The following is a 20012-nucleotide window of genomic DNA, read 5'->3' as shown; positions in this document are numbered from 1 at the left end:
GATCCCTCAGTGTCCAGACTAATAAACGGTCTATGCCTGTCCCCGAGCCCAATATGCCCCCCTCTCCAAGACACCATAATGGAGCCAAGTCTTGCCTGGAGCTAGGGGCCACCTTGGACACCCTCCCTGATCACAAAATCATGCCTTGGGAACAGGGACTCCCAACTTCTGGCCACCCCTGGAAAGGCGCAACCACCCTGAGACCCAGGAGGGGTGTGGGGGTTGGGGAGCTGGGCACCCCGCTAAGTGCACTTGACGCTGAAATGCCGGGGTGGGGGAGGAGCTGGACCCTTGGCGTGCTGGTTTGTGTCTGGGGCAAAGCAGCGACACAGCACGCGGGAGCTCAGCTGCCCCCCAGGGGTGAAGAGCGGCGCTGCAAAGGCTTCAAGGGCAGTGTCCTGGATTGGATCAGTGAGCAGGAAGGAGGGCAGGCCAGGAGGAACAAGGGATGGGGACACTGTCTCCCCCCCCAGGAATGCCTGGCTCAGGTCTTTGTCCGAGAAGGGAGGCTAAGGAAGGGAGGTCAAGATACAGCAAAGCAAGGGGACCGGGCCGTGCCAGCTGCCACCAGGGCCCTGGCCCGGAAAGGTACCCTGCGCAGGTGCCGAACCCCTTCCCGTCTTGTGCCTTGTGCTCAACTGCGCCCCAAAGTGGCAACTCCAGTCTCCAGCCCCAGTTCAGCTAGAGTGTGGGCCTGGGAGGGTCCCATGTGGTGAGGGGCCTCGCAGGGGTGCTACTGTTCGGTCAGTGAGAGCCGCAGGATGCGCTCCAGCTCCTCCTCCTCCAGGCGTGCGCGCCGCCGCCGTTCCTCCTGCTCCTGAGCTGACAGCTCCATGGCCAAGCGTAGCTGCTCATCATAGCTCCGGAACATGTGGCTGCCACGGCGAGAGCCAGGACTTGGCCGAGGGCTGGGGACCGATGTGGGGGCCACTGGGGGCGCAGGCTGGCGCTGCGGTGTGGGTGGCGTGCTCCTGGGGATGGGGAAACGAAGTCAGGAACTACAGGATGCACCTTTTGATAGGTAGGAGCCAGAGGAGGCATGGAGGCCAGAGAGCAGAGCTGACGAAGCCAGCCTCCACTGGATGGATGAGTTCCCGGTCATCTCCTTGGCTGTCCCGATGGTGGCAGCTCACAACCAGTGCAGAGCAGTTCTCTAAATCTTACAGCATGTCAGACCTGAACCCTGCTCCCAACGGGCACTGCCCACAACCCCTGAGCCAGGAAAGGGGAAAAGGTATCCTGACACCAGTCAGGTCCCTAGTCAAAAGGGCTTCAGGGCCCACGAGGTAGGTAGTGTGTATGTGTAGGGCAGTGGGTGTCAGAGAGGTGACTCTAGACAGTCTCCAACCTGCTAGACACTGACCTGTCCTGCTGTCGACCCTCGTAGGACATAGGGTGGGTACCTGGCTTGCTGTTGGTTAGCGCCTCCCATATGGTCACCTAGGGCGTGGGAGAGCGAGCCAGTTAGCGGGGTTGGCACAGAGCCCCTCCCCCGCACCCTTTCAGTATGCACCTGGTCATACTCGCTGCCTGCCTCCAGCAGGCTCTGCTGAATGGCAAACTGCAATAGGTCATCATCGTCGTCTCGGGCCACGGCCTCCCGCTGGCCACCCAGCACACTGTAGCCTCGTGGGGCCTCAAATAATGCTGGGGAGATCTCGCAGCCACGGCAGGAGGCTGAGGGCAAGGGGTAGGGGTCAGAGAAAGGACTGGGTCCACTCCACAGGGTCCCAGAACTGTGAAGCCGCCCCCCAAGAAGGGCAAGGGCTTGGGAGGGAGGGGAAGCAAGGGCAGGTTCAGAGGGGAGAACCGGGTCTCACTTGTGGAACTGGAGCTGCTGACACTAGAGGAGTCACTGCCTGGGGAAGGGGTCTCGCTGCTGGGGCTGCCTCGCACGGACGGCACGGGCTCATCACAGCCGTTGAGGTTCCCGAAGGTGATGCGGGCATTGAGGATGTGGAAGATTGGGATTTCTAGGGATGAGAGCACCTTCAGGGGCCACTGCTCACCATCTCATTACCTCAGCAATCCCCACCCCAACTCCTTCTTCTTCTCAGTTCCACCCTCCACGAGGGGCTGAGGGGAAAGTGGAGAGGGTGGGCCTCACCAATCTTGACAGGGAAGCCAGGAGGCAGGCGCAGGGTGATGAAGTCCCGGAGTTTGGCAAAAAGTGCATTGCTGACAGCCATGAGGTCAATGATGGGAGCCACCTGCTCACACAGGGACAGGGGATGCTCCTCACACAGCCACAGCTTGGCCTTGAACCTGCCCCCCAGATCCCAGTGGGTGAGGGAGACTGTAGGCCATGGCCTCCCAGCAATCCCTGGAGACCCTGCCCCCCACCCTTCCCAGAACCAGCTGGGGCCTCACTTTTGCGTCTTGGTGGTCAGTTCCATGGGGCGGCCCATGTCCCGGTTGCCAAGCTCAAAGCTGGGGTTGAAGTATTCTTCTGCAGTGATGGCAGTGGGATTGGCTTGGCTCAGAGTCTGAGTGACCAGGGTCTGTACCACATGGGGAGGGGTCCATGAGCCCTTCTCAGTCTCTGAAGGTGGGTTAGCCATTTGGTATCAAGAGGGCCCCCGATCTGTCCCCCCCTGCCTTGGTTACTATGGAAAGGAGGTCCACAGAGGCCATGCTCGGCAGGATGCCTCCTAGGTCTCCTCCTCTGCCATATCTACACCCCACATGCAAGGACACACCTGATGCACACTCACCCCATTTTGCGGGGCCCCGTGCTGCTCAGCAATTCCAAGGAAAGACTGCAGAGGGGTCTTACAACCTACAAAAAGCGTGGCTGTTCAGGACACCACAGGCCCACACACACATTTGGGCACCTCACTAGAATGGAATGCACCTAAGACTGAAGGAGAAGGCTGGCTTTTGGGGGTGCAGAGAGGAACTGCTTATCCATACCACATATACCATGACCAAGTACTCCTGGGGGACAGAAAGCAGAATCCTGCATGTACTAGAAAAGTGGATCAGAGACTTCCAAAAGAGCCACTCCCTAGACTGGTGACAGTGTATGCAGCACGTGTATTTATATTTTCCTTCAGGTATTTCCATATTAAAGATTTCACCTTTCCAACCCGCCAGGAGAAAAACAAGGCAGTCTGCTCCCATAAATATTTATAGCTTCAGAAGTCCTATAGGACAGTACTACTCGGTCCTAGGTGGTTTCTATGAGTCAGTCTATTTGGAGGCACTAAGTTTTTGGTGAATCCTCTCTCCCCACTTCCAGGAGGGACACTGGTGTCTAGAAAAACCAGATGTGGAATCAACAGGCCCAAAGATTCAATGGCAGGGTGCCCTGACTTCCTACCTAGGAAATGTCCTCCTAGACTAAAATAGGCAATAAATGGCATGCTTGAGATTTCTCTTGTCTTCCAAACCCACTTCAGGTATTAGCAATTAACTGCTACGCTTTTTTCCCCACTGTGCCCAGATGCTGCCTTATCATCTCAGCAGTACTGTAGGCGTTAGCTGCCACTGCTGTTCATTAGGGCTTGACAGCTGAGTTGAAATCTATTCACTGTCCTAAGTAGACTATCCTGGTTTTTGAAAAGATGATAGCATCTGGAGTCGGAGCTGGTTCCTTCAGTTCTGCAGCATCTCCACGCCTACCCTTGTGTCATTACCTTTGACCTTGCCCTTGTGCTGTTCAGAAAGATGCTCTGTCCGGGTCCTGGTAATGAGTTCCACATTGGATGCCCCATACACCTGGGAAGGAGATTGAGAAGAGACTCAGAGGCAGCTCTGATACTTCCATTCCCTTAGGCATTCCAAACATTCCATCCTTGAGAGGGCCCAGGGTCCAGGTCTATGAACAATATATGAAACCATCAATTTAATAATCATTTTTTGAGGAGTTTTATGTGTCAGGCAGGGGTCTTGGTTGTACAGTGGTTAAGCACTTGGCTATTAACCAAAGCACTGGCAACTTGAACCTGCCAAATGTTCTGCAGGAGAAAAGAAGTCATCGGCTTCTGTGAAGATTACAGACTCAGAACCCTACGGGACAGTTATACTTGGTCCTCTGGGCTTGCTTTATCAGAATCGACTTGACTGAAATGAGCCTGGTTTTGTTTTCGTTTATATGTTGGGCACTGGGATGGGCATTAGGGATAAAGTGGTGAACATACCAGACATGGTCCCCCTGCCCCCTGGAAACTCAATCTAGTTGGGAGCGACTGATGAGAAAACAGATAGATAATACTGCGGTGTGCAAAGGACTTTGATGAGGCAACAAGGGGTTGTGGGGATGAACAGCAGAGGACAGAGGGGCTCCAGGGGAAAGGGAACCTTGCAGAACTTTCATTTCCTTCACCACTGTCCCCATGAACTCAGTGGTGCTGGAATCCCTGAATGACTGAGTCTCACTAACCCCTTTCTGTGGAATCTCGCAGAGGTCACTTAACCACCCAAAGCCTTCATTTCTTTATCATAACATGCAGCTGATAATCCCTTTGACTTCATAAGAGTTGCTGTGAAGAATAAATATTATGAGAAAGGCTCTATAAGCCATCAGTAATATGGGAAGAACAGTACCTACCTCAAAGAGTAATTCCGAGAATCATAGTAGGGAATTACACACACACATATATGTGTATACTTATACAGGCATATGTACTTACATGTAAGTATATACACGTGTGTGAACTTGTGCATGGGTGTGTATGAACTGTCAGACCAGTACTCTGACCATGATCATAGCACGTGCTCAATAATGCTGACTATACTTATCAGTCAACTCTCAGTCTAGGGCCCTCCCTTCCATGTCGGATGGTCTCTGTCCCTTCATGGTCAGGGGACGTCTGTCCACCCTGCTGTGGGTAAGAGTGTGCCTGAGTCTGGCACTGAAGCTGCAGTCTCACCTTAGCTTCGTACCCATTCACCATCTCAGTCTTCTCACTGCGCCAGCCCAGGATGCCAGTCTTATTCCTGAGGAAAGAGCATGGCCGAGGTAAGGCAGGCATCTCACCAGGCTGGCTCCAGGCTGTCCGAGGAATGTCCACTCACCTCTCAAAGGAGATGTTCTTGGTATCAAGCTGTGTGGTGACCACCGGTGCAGTGAGCCGGCTCAGCACCTGCTCCTCGGTGGGCTGGGCAGCGGCCAACAGCAGCTCACGGTCCTGCCCAGCCAATGCCAGTGTCTCCGTGTACACCACCCGGCGGTCATGGTCAATTTCCATGACAATGGCACTGGTGTCTGCCAGCCATAGGACAGCATGGAGGATGGAAGATCAGGGGTGGTGAGGGGCTGCACCCTGTTCCCTCTGCCCTGCCCACCACCTCTTGCCTGGCTGACCTTGGCCCTTGAAGACAAAGCTGCGGTTTCCTCGCTGCCAGGTCATGTGGTCAAAGCCCAGGAGTGTGGTGTCGACCCGCAGGTTCTGCCCGCTCTTCCACACTTTGTAAGTGTCACTAGGGCAGATCTTGGACACCAGGGGCACTGGGTGGAAGTGGAGGTCAGAGATGGCTTCGATGTGCCTGGCCCACCCACTCTGGGCCAGGGGAGGGCATGGAAGTTGGGGGTCAGTAAAGGGTGAGAGAACTAACAGGAGAGCAGATCTTCACCTGGCAGTACACACATCAATATAAACTCCATTCACTCAGCTGTGAGCAAGCTAAGTTCTGGGACGAGGAGGCTTCAGTCACCACTGAGTCTCTCGTACCTTCTATTTATTCATTCATTCACTCGCTCTTTCATTCATTCTTGCAACAACTGTTTCTTGAACACCTACTACGTGCCAGCCACTATTCCAGTCACTGGGAATAAAATATTTAACAAAAGAGAATCCTTCCCTTCTTTGAGCTTACCTTCTAGCAGGGGGTGAGAAATAACAAACAAGCAAGTCAATACAGAGCAAAGGAAACCATGAGATTAAAAGCATGTCTGGGGAGGTCTGAGGAGGTGGCATTTGAGTGGAGAACTAAAAGAAGGAGTCGCCAGAAGAGCTCCCAGACTGTGAGTGCTTCAAGTAGGAGGCAGCCAACTCCAAAGCCCTAGGGTGAGAAAGTGTCCAGAGAAGGTCTCTTTCAGGCCCTTACCCCAACTAGTGAACTCCCATTTCATCTCCACGTAGAAATCCTGAGCCTGGAGGAAAAAAAGGAGAGTGACAAAATCTGTGCTAGAAATGGAGTCCCGGACAATGGTGAGGACGCTGAGAGGCTGAGTCCCCACCTTGCGCAGTTTCTCCAGGAGCACAGGAATGCCCGCCAGCCGCTTCACCACCCTCTGATAGTCTCGGTATCTCAGCACAAGCTGCACCAGCTCCAAGTCCCGGGTACTCACAGCCTCCTGAAGCACTGGGGGAAGGGGAGGCGGTGTCACAGGGCTGGGGCCTGCTGAGGGCTTTGTTCAGCCAGCAAGAGGCAGGGACATGCTGGGGAAAGCATAACTGTTGAGACTTGAATAAGCTTGGATGCCCACCTGTCCAGCCGCTGCGATTCTCCCTGCCCACATCTGCACCATGTGCCAGGAGCACACGGGCACACTCGAGATGCCCCAGTGTGGTGGCCAGATGCAGGGGGGTCCGGCCTCGGGGATCCAGCTGCTCGATGTCCACCTAGAGAAGGAGTTGAAGATGTAGCCCTGGTCACCTCTGAGGAAGCCCCACCTTGGTTCAACAATCTCTAAGCAATGCCGTCTTAGGGACAATGAAACAGACCGACATGATGAGCAGGAGTCAGGTGAGTGGAGTGGAACTTGAAGGATAGGGCTGAAAGTAACTCGGGAGGCCTGACTGAGTTCCCTCTTCCAGTGGGTAGGCTTACCTGTGAAGTTAGCTTAGGACTGAGAGTGGTCCAGAGAGGCTGTTAGCCAAAGGAGGGTGACTGAGCTAGGACAGACCCCTAGGGACTCCCATGCCACACATTTCTGGCAGGACCAGAAATTTAGATTATTGGTGTTTTCACTGAGGTTTAGCACACAGTTATAGTGATACACTAATAAGGAGCTCTGGTGGCCTAATGGTAAGAAGCTGTGCTGCAATCTCAAAGGCATGCGGTTTGCCTCCACCAGATAGATGATCCTTGAGAGAAGGATGGGCAATCTCTTCCCTTGCAATTTACTACCTCCAAAAACCCACTGGAGGGTCAGCTAGGAGTTGGTTCTGACTTGAAGGCTCACAACAACACTACACTGTTAGGAATGAAAGTCTATGTTAACGGTACAATTTCAAACCCATGCTCTGTACTTGTGGGACATGATAGCTGTTGTTTTAGGTGCCATTGAGTCAATTATGATTCAGAGCAATCCTATGAACAAAAGATCTGAACCATGCTCTATCCTGTGCCATCCTCACACTTCCTGACACACAAGAACCCAATGAAGCAGTCCATGTCAGTCCACCTGGTTGAGGGTCTTCCTCTCCTTCACCAATCCTACTCCCTTCCCAGCATCATGTCCTTCTCCAACTAGCTAGATGCCCGAAGTATGTGAAGTAAAGCTTCTTCATTCTTGTCTCCAAAGAGCACTCCAGCAGCAATCTCTCCAAGATATATCTGTTCATACTCTTGGCTGTCCATGGAATGTTCAGTGATCTTCTCCAACACCACAGCTCAAAGGCATCAATTCTTCTTCTGTCATCCTTATTCACTGTCCAGCTCTCAGATGCATAGCAAGTGACTGGAAAGACTACGGCCTGAATTAGATGAATCTTAGTCCTCAAACTGACACCATTACTCCTCAATAATTTGGAGAGGTCCCTAACTATAGATTTCCCCAGTGCAATGCATCTCCTTATTTCCTGACTGCTGGTACTAAGGATGTTAATTGTGGATCCTAGCAAGATGAAGCTGTTGATAGTTTCAATCTCCTCTCCATCCATCATGACGCTGCCTATTGGTCTAGTGGTAAGAAATCTTCGTTTTCTTGACATTGAGATGCAATCTATAGTGAAGGCTGCATTCCTTAATCTTCTGCAACAAATGCTTCAAGTTCCTTCTCACTTCAGCAGGCAAGGCTATGTCATCTGCATAACACAGGTTATTGATGAGTCTCCCTCCAATCCTGATGCCACACTCATCTTCATAAAGTCCATCTTGTATAATTTGTTCAGCTTCCAGATTAAATAGGTATGGAGAGAAAATACAACCCTGACACTCCCTTTTCAATTTTTAACCATGCAGTGTTCCCCTGCTCTGTTCGCACAACAGCTTCCTGGTCCACACGAGCACAATTAAGTGCTCTGGAACTACCACTCTTCTCAATGTCAGCCACAACCTGTCAAACTTGTCAAGTTGACCCACACAGTCAAATGCCTTTGTATAGTCAATAAAGCACAAATGAACATTCTTGTAGTATTCTTTACTTTCAGCCAGGATCCATCTGACATTTGCAATGATATCCCTGATGCCATGGCTTCTTCTAAATCTTTATCAAACTTTTGGCAGTTCTCTATGTCCTGTCCCAGCCATCTTTTAATGATCTCCAGCAGTACTTTGCTTGCATGTGATATTAATGATATTGTTCAATAGTTTCCACATTCAGATGGATAACCTTTCTTGGGAATGGGAACAAATATGGATCTCTTCCAAACCATTGGCCAGACAGGTGCTGTCCAAATCTCCTGGGAGACATGGGACATGATGTATTAACATTTTGTTTAAATTCTATTACTATTTTGTGAACAGCACAGTTATACTGCATGAGATTTTCTGATGTGTGATAAAGCTTATAGGCTTGCTGAAATTAAGAATTTAAATGTATTTCTGGAGTCTAGGACATCCAGTCAAATTCTGGCCACACACATGTAACTTCTCCTTTCCAAAGCCTGATTAAAATATCAAAGACTTTGACTTCCAATCATAGTGGAAAAACTGAAATTATTCTCCCACATAAATGAGAAAATTATTATTTCTAAAGATAAAACAATTGTTTTAAAACATTACACAATAAGTAGTCCAGGATTGTGATCTCTGAGAGAAAAGAAACAAACAAGATGAAGCCTATGTTGTTGTTGTTAGATGCCGTCAAGTTGAGTACAACTCACAGCAACACTATGAGCAACAGAACTGAATCCTGTCCTATCCTGTGCCACCTTCTTCATCTGTGACATTCTTGAGCCCACTGCTGCAATCACTGCGCCAATTCTTCTCATTAGGGGTTTTCATTTCTTTCACTGTTCCTGTCCAAGTATGGCATCTCTTTACAAGGCATAGCCTCTCCTAGCAAAATGTCCAAAGTACGAGAGATGAAATTTTGCCATCCTTGCCTCCAAGGAGTACTCTGGAAGCACTTTCTCCCAAGACATATCTGTTTGTTCTTTTGGCAGTCCATAGGATGTTCAGTGCTCTTCTCCAACACCACAACTTAAAGGCATCCATTCTACAGCAGCCCTGAATTTGTGCCTGGAGGAACATTCTGGACTGTAACTCTGAGAGAGGAATCCCAAGAACATGGTGGTTTCACTGAGCTGAGGAGAGAAAGGGATTCAAGAGAACTCAGGTAGCTAGATAGTACAGGAAAATGTTCCACAGGAGTTGAGCTATGCCAAAAAGAGCTGCAAAATTCTGACAGGCTCCCTTTAAAGTCTTTGATGAGTAACAAATTTTGCATGTGTCGAGTGAAGCTTCACAAGACCATGCAAAAATGTGTTATAAGCTAGCTGATCAGTTCCCAGAGGACACGCAGGGCAAAAAGACATTTGGGCTCCAATCAGCTAGAATGAAGAGTCTTTGCTGATCATGTACAGTACTCAGTAGAGATCTCAGAAGGCTTCTACCTTAGTAATAAGGCTAAAACTATCTTAGGAGAAAAAGCTCACCTCTGGTGGCCTAGTTAGTGGTAAGAGGTTGCACTGCCATCTTAAAGGTAAACAGTTTGGATCCACCAGGTGCTGGGCAGGAGGATGGGCAATCTCCTCCCCTGCAATTAAATGCCTCTGAAAATCCGCCACAGGGAAAGCTATGGGTCAGTTCTGACCCGACAACACAAAGCAACAACAACTCATTCTGAAGGAATTCAAAATAAATATTCAAATAAATATTCAATAGCCAAATTTATTTGCAACTCAAGTTGGTCTTTCAAAATAAAGCCCAAAGCATTTTTTTTTCTCTTGTTGTGTACTGCTGAATCTCATCTGACTGACACAGGAAGAAGTTGCCCCTTCTTCTCTAGTGGAACAACTGATGGATTCAAACCACCTACCTTCGGGATTGCAGCGTGGCTTTTTGTCACTAGGCCACCAGAGCCCCCTCAGTCCAATACAAGTTAAAAGGAAGACAACAAACAGCATAACATTTACTATGTTGTATATTCAGTTAAAAATTACTAGACACTCCAGGAAGTCAGTAAATACAACCTCTAATTAGGGGGAAATTATTTAATAGAAACACACACAGGAATTATAAAGATGATGGAATTAGATCAGTATGTTCAAGAGTTAAAACATGTACAAAATGTTCATGAGAAGAAAAATGGAAAGATACAAAAAAAGAACCAAATAGAACTCCTAGAGATATAACAAGTACAGTGTCTGAAATGAAAAATTCATTGGATGAGACTTAACAACACATTAGACACGACAGAATTTTAAAGTTCACTGAAACTGAAGGCATAGCTATCCAACTATTCAAACTGAAGCACAGAAGGGAAAAAAGGACTGACAAATTAACAGAGCTTCAGTGACTTGTGAGACAGCATCAAATATTCTAACATAGGTGTACTTGGAATCCCAGAGGAAGGAGAAAACATATGATAAATGTAAAGAAATGATAGCCACATTTCTATAAACACACAGTGTATTGTATTGGAAAAGCCTGCAGTCAGGGACCTCTCCAAATTACTGAGGAGTAACGAGGTCAGTTTGAGGACTAACGTATATCTGATTCAGGCCAAAGTCTTTCTGATCACTTGCTATGCATCTGAGAGCTGGACAATGAATTAGGTTGACAGAAGAATTGATGCCTTTGAGCTGTGATGTTGTAGAAGGTTACAGAACATTTCATGGATCACCAAGAGAACAAACATATGTCTTAGAAAAAGTGCAGCCAGAGTGCTCCTTGGAGACAAAGATGATAAAGCTTCGCTTCACATACTTTGGGCATGTTGCTAGGAGAGGCTATTCTTTGGAGAAGGGTATCAAGCTTGGAAAGGCAGAGAGTCAGAGGACAGAAAGACCCTCAGCCAGGTGGACTGACACAGTGACTGCACCGACGAGTGGGCTCTAGGATATCAGGAAGTGTGAGGATGGCAAGGATAGGAGCAAAGAGTTCAGATTTGTTGTTAATAGGGTCACTATGGGTCGTACTCAACTTGACAGCACCTAACAAACAACAAAGACAACACAAACCCACAAGATCAAGAGACTAGTGCTCGCTTCGGCAGCACATATACTAAAATTGGAACGATACAGAGAAGATTAGCATGGCCCCTGCGCAAGGATGACACGCAAATTCGTGAAGCGTTCCATATTTTTAAAAAAAAAAAAAAAAAAAAAAAGAGACTAGGTGAATTTCAAACAAATCTGGATCATAATCAAATGCTTAAAATATATGATTTAAAAAAACCACCCAAAACCAACAAAGCTAGTGATCAATCAATTATAATTAGTGGTATAAAAAGTCCTTGAAAATTGAAAGAAAAATCATTAATCACTTGTAAACCTTCACCAAAAATAAAAAACTGGTAATCAAAAGAAAATCTTAAAAGTAGACAGAAAAACTAGTTAGGAACAAGATTGTGAGGTGGAGACCTGTGACCAATGAAGTGAGACACAGGCTTAGTTTTTGAGCCACTGATAAAATCCAAGCTGACCACCTGCCTGGTATGCTTGTCTGCCAGGACAAGTGTCCCATGAGCATCCTTCTGCATAAGTAAATATTTGCCTTGCTGGGGGTGGGGGGAGCAGGCAGGGAAAAAAGAGGCACATTTTGTATAGAAAAACAGATTCACATATGCATCACTTTGCATTTATTCGGGCATTGTCTTGCTGCATAAACATCCATGTCCCATAAGCTTTTTTGTTTTTAAAGAAAAAGAAGTCTTCCTTTTGTTTACTATTTTTCCCTAATAGTTTTAAAGATCTCAAATCCAGACTCTTAGACCATGGGTGAGACAAAAGGCAGGACTCTGGATGTGGATTGTGGGGCTCTTTCTAGCAGGCAGGCAGGTGGATAACGTTGGTGAGGGCTAATGGGCCCAGGTGTTCTTGTTGCTCCAGGGAAGTGGAAATGCAGGTGGGGCTGGCCAAGCCCTAACCTCTCCCAAGTCCCTTGCTCTACATCTATTCCTGCTCTAACTTATCAACAGACATCACCGTCCATTCGTTCAGTCTTTGCCAATAGCTATAATAGTGGCAGCAATGGCAACAAAAATGACCAGAAGAGGACTTCCATAACAGTTTAGCGGTGTCCACTCAAAGTCCCAAACTCGTAACATCCTATTTCACAGAACATATCATGGTTGTTAAGTGACACACACCTGTACAAGAAACCACATATTGCCCATCAGAAATTATTCATGCCATAACACATTGGAGCCCTCTCTTTTAAAAGTACTGAAAGAAAAATATCAGCTCAGAATTCTATATCCTGTGAAATATCCTTCAAAAGTTAAGGGAAAATAAAGATTAAAAAAAAAAACCACCCTAAGAAATTTGTCATCATAAGACAAGAAATGTTAAAGGAAGTTCTTCAGGTGGAAAGAGACTGGGACCAGATGGGAACTTGGAGCTACATAAAAGAATGACGAGTGCCAGAAATGGTAAATTTGTGGGCAACTATAAAAATGTCAGCAAAATATTTAAAACCCACAATAAGGGGAAAAAAAGATGCCAGCACATTTTTAGAACATGGAAAGTGGCTGGGGGTATCATCACTAACTTACGGAAACAGAGGAAGCCAGAATGTTAGCATTCCCAAAAGGAACCCCAGTGAATAGCAAGGTCACCTTTGGAAGGTGCAGAGTCTATAGGCAATGGCATGGCAGAGGTGTGAAGGGGGCCCTGGGAATAAACACAGGGGACTACTGAATGTCAGAGATGCTCTGGTCTCCTCCTCAACAAACGTGGGAAACACACTTTCCTTACCACAAAACATCAGGGGTTCATTCTCTATAGAAATTTAGCTTGAGATGCCCTGGACTTGGAAAAACTGGCCAACACAGAGAATGAGGAACAGACCAACATGACATGCAATCATCTTACAGAAGAATTCAGGTATCGATATGCTTCATGCCCCATTGTTAACATGCACCAATAACCTTAAGTGACTAGATGTTTGAGGGAAGTCTACCACATGAAATAGAGACTAAGACGTACAGAAATAGATATTAAGAGCCAGAAGAAAACATAATCCATGAATAGAACAGAAGAAATCTTTTTTTTTTATTGCAAACATTTACATCTTCAGAAAATGATGGAATTCACAAAACAAAGAGGAGCATCCTGACCTCCCACGACTTTTCCTCTGTCCCTTGCTGCCTTCACTCCAGTCGTCCCTGGACAAGCTGAACCTGCTCTGGTTCTTGCCCTGTGTCTTTTCCATCAAAACCAGAGTAGAAGGAATCAAGAGAACAGAAGCTTATTCAGAGGTCTTTAGAGTTTAGGAGCTGGGGTCCCCTGAACAGGAATAAGGTTCTTGCCTCCAATCAGCCACACAACTACATACACGTGATCATGCCCACAACTACAAATACACCTGTGCACAAACTAGACCTTTAAAATACATCCAGATTTCTCTGTTTCCATCACTTCACCCTGCTCCCAGCTATCCCATTTCTTCCTGCATTCCTTTCTTTGTTCCTTGGGATTTATTCTCTGTACGGCCACCCGGCAGTTAGATTCATCCTCTGAAACGTTCCTCAGGTTCTGACTACCTACCCCCAAAACATCAGCTTCTCTCTGAACGTGCTTACTCTCCCACATGAAGAAGTCCACTCCTGCACCCAGCCTCCCTGGGATGATCCCCTGGATACCCTATATCCCCACACAGCTCTCTGTCTCTCTTTATGCAGGTTCCTGCTCAAATATCACCTCTCGAGAGGCCTGCCCTGACAACTCTATCTTCAATAACAGATAGTATTATCTCTCTCCATTGTCCCTTAACCTCCTTTAGTTTTCTCCCAACATTAAATCACTTTTTTTCCTATTATCTTCTCTTACCTAGAATGCAAGATGCACAAAGGCTGAGGCCACCTTGCCTATCGTATTCACTTTTTTATCTCAGTCCTTAGACTGGTGCATAATTTTAAAAACTCAAACTCCTCGCTGGTCCAGTTGGAGCAGACTCATAGCTAACCCTGCAGGAGGTTTTCAGAAGTTATAGGCACAGGAGGAAGGAGCCCTGGTGGCCAAGTGGTAAGGAATTGTGCTGCCAACTCAAAAACACTCAATTCAAATCCACCAGCTGTTCTGCAGGAAAAAGGTAGGCACTCTCCTCCAATGTGATTTTCAGGCTCTGAAAATGATGTTATGTCACAGCACATGAAACAACAGACACAGAAAGCACCTTTGGGTGACCAGCACACCTCCCTAACAGCTACACCACCAGAGCTCCCCCGTAAGTGGTGTTCAGTAAATACCTGCTTAATAACGGAACTTTTAAGACTCAAGCCAGCTACCATCAAGTCAACTCTGACACAGGGAGACCATTACATACTGAAGCGTAACTGTGCTCCGTAAGGTTTTTGATTGCTGGGTCTTCCAGGAGGCCATTCTTCTGAGGCATTTCTATGGGGATTTGAACTATCAACCTTTACGGGTTGAGTACTTAATTAAGCCACTCAGGGACTATTTCAATTACTGTATTACAAGAGCACGGAGAAGGAAAGGCAATAAAGAGTGGAAATACTGAACTAAGAAATAGTCACCTAATACTGCTAATATATAATCACCTAATATTGCTGTTAGTCAGTGCCAATTCATAGCAACCATGAAACAGCCCCACCTGAGCACATTCCTTATCTTCGTGGAGAAGGAGGAGAAAACAGCTCACAGAGTTTAAACTCAGTTCTGGAGAAGGAGATGGGAAGGTGGGAGAGGTAGAGAGAGTAAGGCTCTTTTTCAAACACTTCTAACAGCACTTCAATATTTTAAGGCCCGAGTATGAACTTTTTGTAAAAAATAAAACACTTTCATTATATAATTTTTTAACCTCAAGTTGGCATTTTAAATTCTAAGTCTATTAAGTTGTTGTCATGTGCCATCAAGTAGGAAATGACTCATATCTGACCCTCCAGCAGGTTTTCAGAGATTGTAAATCACACGGGAGGAGACTGCGTGTCTTTCTCCTGAGGACCCACTGGTGGATTTGAACCATGTGCCTTGGAGTTGGCAGAATAAACTCCTTATCCACTAGGTCAAGTATACTGAGAGTCTCAGAACAAAAGTGTTCCTGGGCCCCCTGAGAGGCTGTGGCTTGGAGCTGAGACCTGTTAACAGGCTCCCTGCTGCGCCGTCATATCGTCATATCCGCTCCCAATAGAGACGCTGGAGCAGTTTTCCTTTTGCCCATCACAGGCTAGGTTGTGTCCTTCAGCCCACATCTAAGTGGGACCAGAGCCCTAGGCTTACAGCAGGAGCAACAGCAGCAAAACCACAGACCCTGGGCTGGCTGGGAAAGCCCGGAGAGCCCTTCCCAAGGGGCCTTGGGACTCAGCTGAGACTCCCACCTGCCCTGCCTCAGATGCTGCTGCCAATGATAATAAGGCTCCAGGGAGCTGACAGGACACTCGCTAAGCTCAGGGCTCCAGAGGCTGCCTGCCCTTCCCCCCATCCACCCCAGGTGCCTCAGCTCCAGATCTAGAGAGAGGTTGTCCCTGCCTCCCCACTGCTCAGGAGCTCATCCCACCAGCCTCATCAGGGCACTGCTAATTCCCAGGGACAATGTGGACTCCATATACACCCAGTCATAAGCCCAGCCCACTGCCTCTGAGTTGAATCTGACTCACAAAGACCCCACAGGGCTTCCATGGCCATAATCTTTACTAAGTAGACAACCACATCTTTCTCCTGGTGGGTTCAAATTACCAATCTTTCGGTTAGCAGCCATGTGCATTAACCACTGCACCAAGAGGACTAGGCCTAGAAGTATCTCCCACCAGCCCTGAGCTGGCACACAAGTGCACAAGTGGCACCTTGCCCTGGACCCAGGTGGGAGAATTTATTAATTTCCCCAGCAAAGGTTTACAGCTATTTAATTGCAGGAATGAAAAGGTTTCTCATGAAACCTAACACCTAGCCCTCCCTACCAAAGCCAGCATGGAAAGGATCAAGAGCCACTTCATCTCAGCATGCCTCAGTTAAAGCCAAAAAGGGGAGTCTCTGAGGCTGAGAAGGTGGTGTTTCCTGCACAGAGAAATTTCCCAGTCTTACAAACACAAATACACACATGTTCCATAAGAATGCATATTATATATGCCTCCACAGACACAGTATACGTGTGATCCTAAACAGACAAACACACAGGAGCCCACTGCGCTGTGGCTCTGCAGAAAGTATCCTTGGCTGTACCATGTGCTCACTGACAGACTATTTATTTGCTCACGCACACCTTCATACCCAATGCACTAGCAAGTTGTTTTTCAAACGCATTCAGCATCAGCAGCACCTTAAGAGAAATCTTAAAAGGACACACCAAACGTGTAGACTAAACATGGATGGTGAAAGGAGAGTGGTGAGGAGCCCTGGTACTTTCAGCTCCTCTCCTGGGCCTGGTCCAGTCAATTACCTCTCAGGTCTCCCGCCTTAAAAGGGATGTGAACAGATACCCCTGAGCTCACTCTAGGGAGAGGGTGATGGGGTGCTTCCTCAAGGTGGGTAGGACGCTGTGGCGCGGTGGTGACCTCGCCCTGCTGACTCTCCCTCAGCCCTGCCCCCTCATCACAGAGCAAATTGATTTTTGGTTTCTGGGGTTTGTGGCTCCCTCTTTTGAGCTTCCCACCTTACCAGCTGTGGTGATGCCCACACCCAACACTGTCACTTTGGGTCACAGGTGCTTCCTAAAGTCCTGGGCCTCATCTGTGACCTCACTGGGAGAGGGACTATCTGGGTGTCCAGGAACAAACTAACCCAATCTCAACTGCCTCGAGGTCAGGAGGAGGAGCAGAGGAAACAGAAGGAGGACGGTAGTGGATGATCCCAGGAAGAAAGGAAGCTGTCCTGAGGATACAGTCCAGGCTGAGGTTCCTCTTCTGTCCCCTCCAGAGTTCCTGTAACCAAGGCTTCCCTCATCCCTCCCGACAAGTCATCCCCCCAGGGAGCTGTGCATTTTAACTCCACCCTCAGGGGGAACTAGAAACTCAGGTCATACCCAGCTGGCTATGCCAATCTCAGGGTCATACCAGGCAGGGAGGAGCTGGCCGACAATCCCCTGCTTCCTCCCAGGTTATAAGGGACCTGAATACACATGGCAGGAAGGCATTCAGCTACCATCACAGTGCCAGGTGCCTTCCCTTCATCCAGCACATGCCTGCCAAGCACCTACTATCTGCCCACCACCCTGACTTCTAGCCCCCAGATGAGCTAACGGCGGGGGCTCAGCAAAATCCATTTACTTGCTCTAGAGTCTTCTACGTCTTCTCTCTCTTTGGTCCGGGCTGCCAACCCTGTCCAGAGCAGGACCTCTACTGGGCTTTTCAGGAGTAAAGAAGAGGCAGCCATGCCAAGTAGAGACCAGAGAAGAACCACAGCTGACTATTTGAGGGAAGCCTGGCTGGCTTCCGCAATGGCCAGTGCCAGAAGCACCAGAAGCTGGGGACCTCCCCACCCTGCTGGGATACCAGGAGGCTATGTAGCTACCAACACCTATCCCTTGCAGGAAACACTCAGGTTGGGCACTCTCATTTCTCCCCAGAGGATCAGACACCTTGAGGGCGAAGCCGGTACATTTGGTCTAAGCATCACTTGGGGTTGGTCCTGGGGTTGAGTCCCACTCAGGCTGCCCCTCTTGGCTCTCCCAGAAGGAAGGGAGAACTAATGTGTCCTTTTTGTGACTATGCAAGAGTTAACCTCAACCAGTGCCCTACATTCACCCTGGCCATGATCAAGTGGTGTCCATTTCAAGGAGATACTAATTCTCCAGGGCAAAGGGAGGAGAGTGGTCAGGAGGGTGTGGACAGAGGTGAACCTGGTGCCTGTTTTCCGTCAGTCTGAGAGGAGAAGAGGGACACACTCAGGGAGCCCCAGTGCTGTGACCTGCGGCCGATACCATGCTATCCACCCCAGCAAGATGGCTGCTGACCTTAAGCCTTCAGCCAGAGAGGCCTGGGTGTGAGTCTCTTCTCCCAGGGTATTTTGCTGCTTCAAGTCTCTGCAGGAAAAGATCCACCCACCCCTCAGCCCAGGGAGTAGGAAGGAGACACTCTGGAGATTCAGCCACTAGGTTAATTCTGGACAATCAGGAAGTTCTTCTCAGGTCAAACTTATACCCCTTCAGCTGTAACTTCTATCAGACCTGTGTTCCTCAGGAAAAGCAAACAGAAAAGAGACAAAAAAGAGACCCTCCTGGCACATCTGTGTTAGCATTCTGTATTCACACAGCAGAGGGAGAGCTCTTTAAGAGCAGGGGCTAAGCTTTGTTTGTTCATCTTTGTTCCTACTTCCACAGGGTCTGGTACCCTTTTACCAAGCCTTATAGGGCTGCAAACCATTTCCTTTCTGATAGATAAACAGACACACTGTTCTGTGTAAGCAAAGGTAGAAAGGAAGTGGACCCCACACCAACCCAGAGGCTTGGAAGCTTGTCACCCTGACATTTATTGGACTATATGGCCTGGGGACTCAGTGGGAATCTCAGAGACATACACTGACCCTCATCTCAATTACTGCCTGGTGACGTCCTGCCCTCCAACACCCGCTCCTTCCTTGGGAGGTGGACAGATCCTCCATGAACTTCCTGTGACTCAGGAGGTGGCCCTCAGAAGGCATATTCCCAACTGCTGAGCGAACCACTCCTAGCCCTCGCTCTCGCAAGGGTCTCAGACCCAGGTCAAGTCTGGAGATGCCAACTAAGGCTGCCCCTATTCCTCAGCCTAATGGGTGACTTGGCCAAGCCACATGGCCTGAGTGTCAAAGGCAGAGCTGAGGCAGCCCTGTGCCTGCCGTGGCCCTAAAGAATGAGTGGGGGACTCCAACCCTTCTGTCTTCTTAAAGATCACCGTTCAATCAAAGCTGGCTGACCCACTCAGATTCTCATTGACAAGCACAAACCAGGAGCCCTCACTCAGATTCTCATTGACAAGCACAAACCAGGAGCCCTCTCTATCTACAACCTCAATTCCTGTGGCCAGGGCTCCCCATCTTCCTCAGAGCAAAGAAGTCCCCATCTTCCTCAGAGCAAAGGAGCCAGGCCCCAGCACCAAGGGGAAGGAGAGCCCCTTTCAGCACCTGGACAAGGCCCTTCAGAGGCTTTCAGAGAGGGTATCCCTCTACGCCCCATTCCTGAGCCAGAACTGGGAGCTGAGGGACCCAGGGGCTCTACCCAACCTTAAGGAAGCTCTCAGCACGAGGGCACGGGGCCCTGGGTGGGGTTCGATGCCAGGGAGTGTCACACAACCCCTTGCCCAATCCTTGACCTGTGACCCCCACCTCCCCACCCAGGCCTTTCCCATCTCCCCACACTCACGCGGGAGGTGTCCCCGCTTGGCTGAGTGGGGCGGACTCTGACCACATGGAACACAGACGGACCTGGCAGCCCCTCCCCGCCCCGTCAGAGAAGGGGCACAGTGTCCCTTACCCCCGTCTAGGAGGGTCCGGAACACGTGTGGGCCTCCTGGCCCGGCTGGAGGGGCACAGGCGGGAGCCGCTCCCATCACCCTGGCCGGTCAACAAACACAAAAGCCGCGGCTGCAAACAAAGAAGCGCCGCAAACTCGCCCGTGGGGCGGGACAGCCCGCGCCGCGCCCCCTCCCCACGACAGGCGGGCGTGCCCGGTCGCGGGGTCCCCGCGGCTCCCCGACAGCGATCCTACCTGGCCAGCGCGGACCTCCTTCTCCAGCTCGCGGTGGCGGTTGTGCCACACGAGGTAGTGCAGCGGGTACTTGCCCTCGGGCCCCTTCCTGGCGGAGG

At 49.1% G+C, this 20012-nt stretch overlaps 1 protein-coding gene across 1 annotated transcript; it reads right to left on the bottom strand.

Moving 5' to 3' along the window:
• Positions 1–733: 733 nt before the first annotated feature.
• ANKRD13B (ankyrin repeat domain 13B) lies at positions 734–20004 on the bottom strand. The gene is made up of 15 exons (XM_006890983.1): positions 19915–20004; positions 6434–6569; positions 6185–6309; positions 6052–6097; positions 5309–5452; positions 5020–5209; positions 4875–4941; positions 3639–3720; positions 2715–2779; positions 2371–2501; positions 2108–2265; positions 1821–1973; positions 1514–1677; positions 1364–1440; positions 734–971 (listed from the first exon to the last, which is right to left on the bottom strand). Exons 4-15 carry the CDS (start codon positions 6074–6076, stop codon positions 734–736), a joined length of 1494 nt encoding a protein of 497 aa, XP_006891045.1. The 5' UTR covers positions 6077–6097; positions 6185–6309; positions 6434–6569; positions 19915–20004.
• Between the last annotated feature and the right edge of the window lie 8 nt (positions 20005–20012).

The sequence above is a fragment of the Elephantulus edwardii genome, unplaced genomic scaffold (assembly GCF_000299155.1).
Source record: "Elephantulus edwardii isolate Elephantulus edwardi_28Jun2011 unplaced genomic scaffold, EleEdw1.0 scaffold00094, whole genome shotgun sequence".
NCBI lineage: Eukaryota > Metazoa > Chordata > Mammalia > Macroscelidea > Macroscelididae > Elephantulus > Elephantulus edwardii.
Note: the sequence above shows the minus strand (reverse complement) of the source record. Positions and strands in the feature narration are given on the sequence as shown.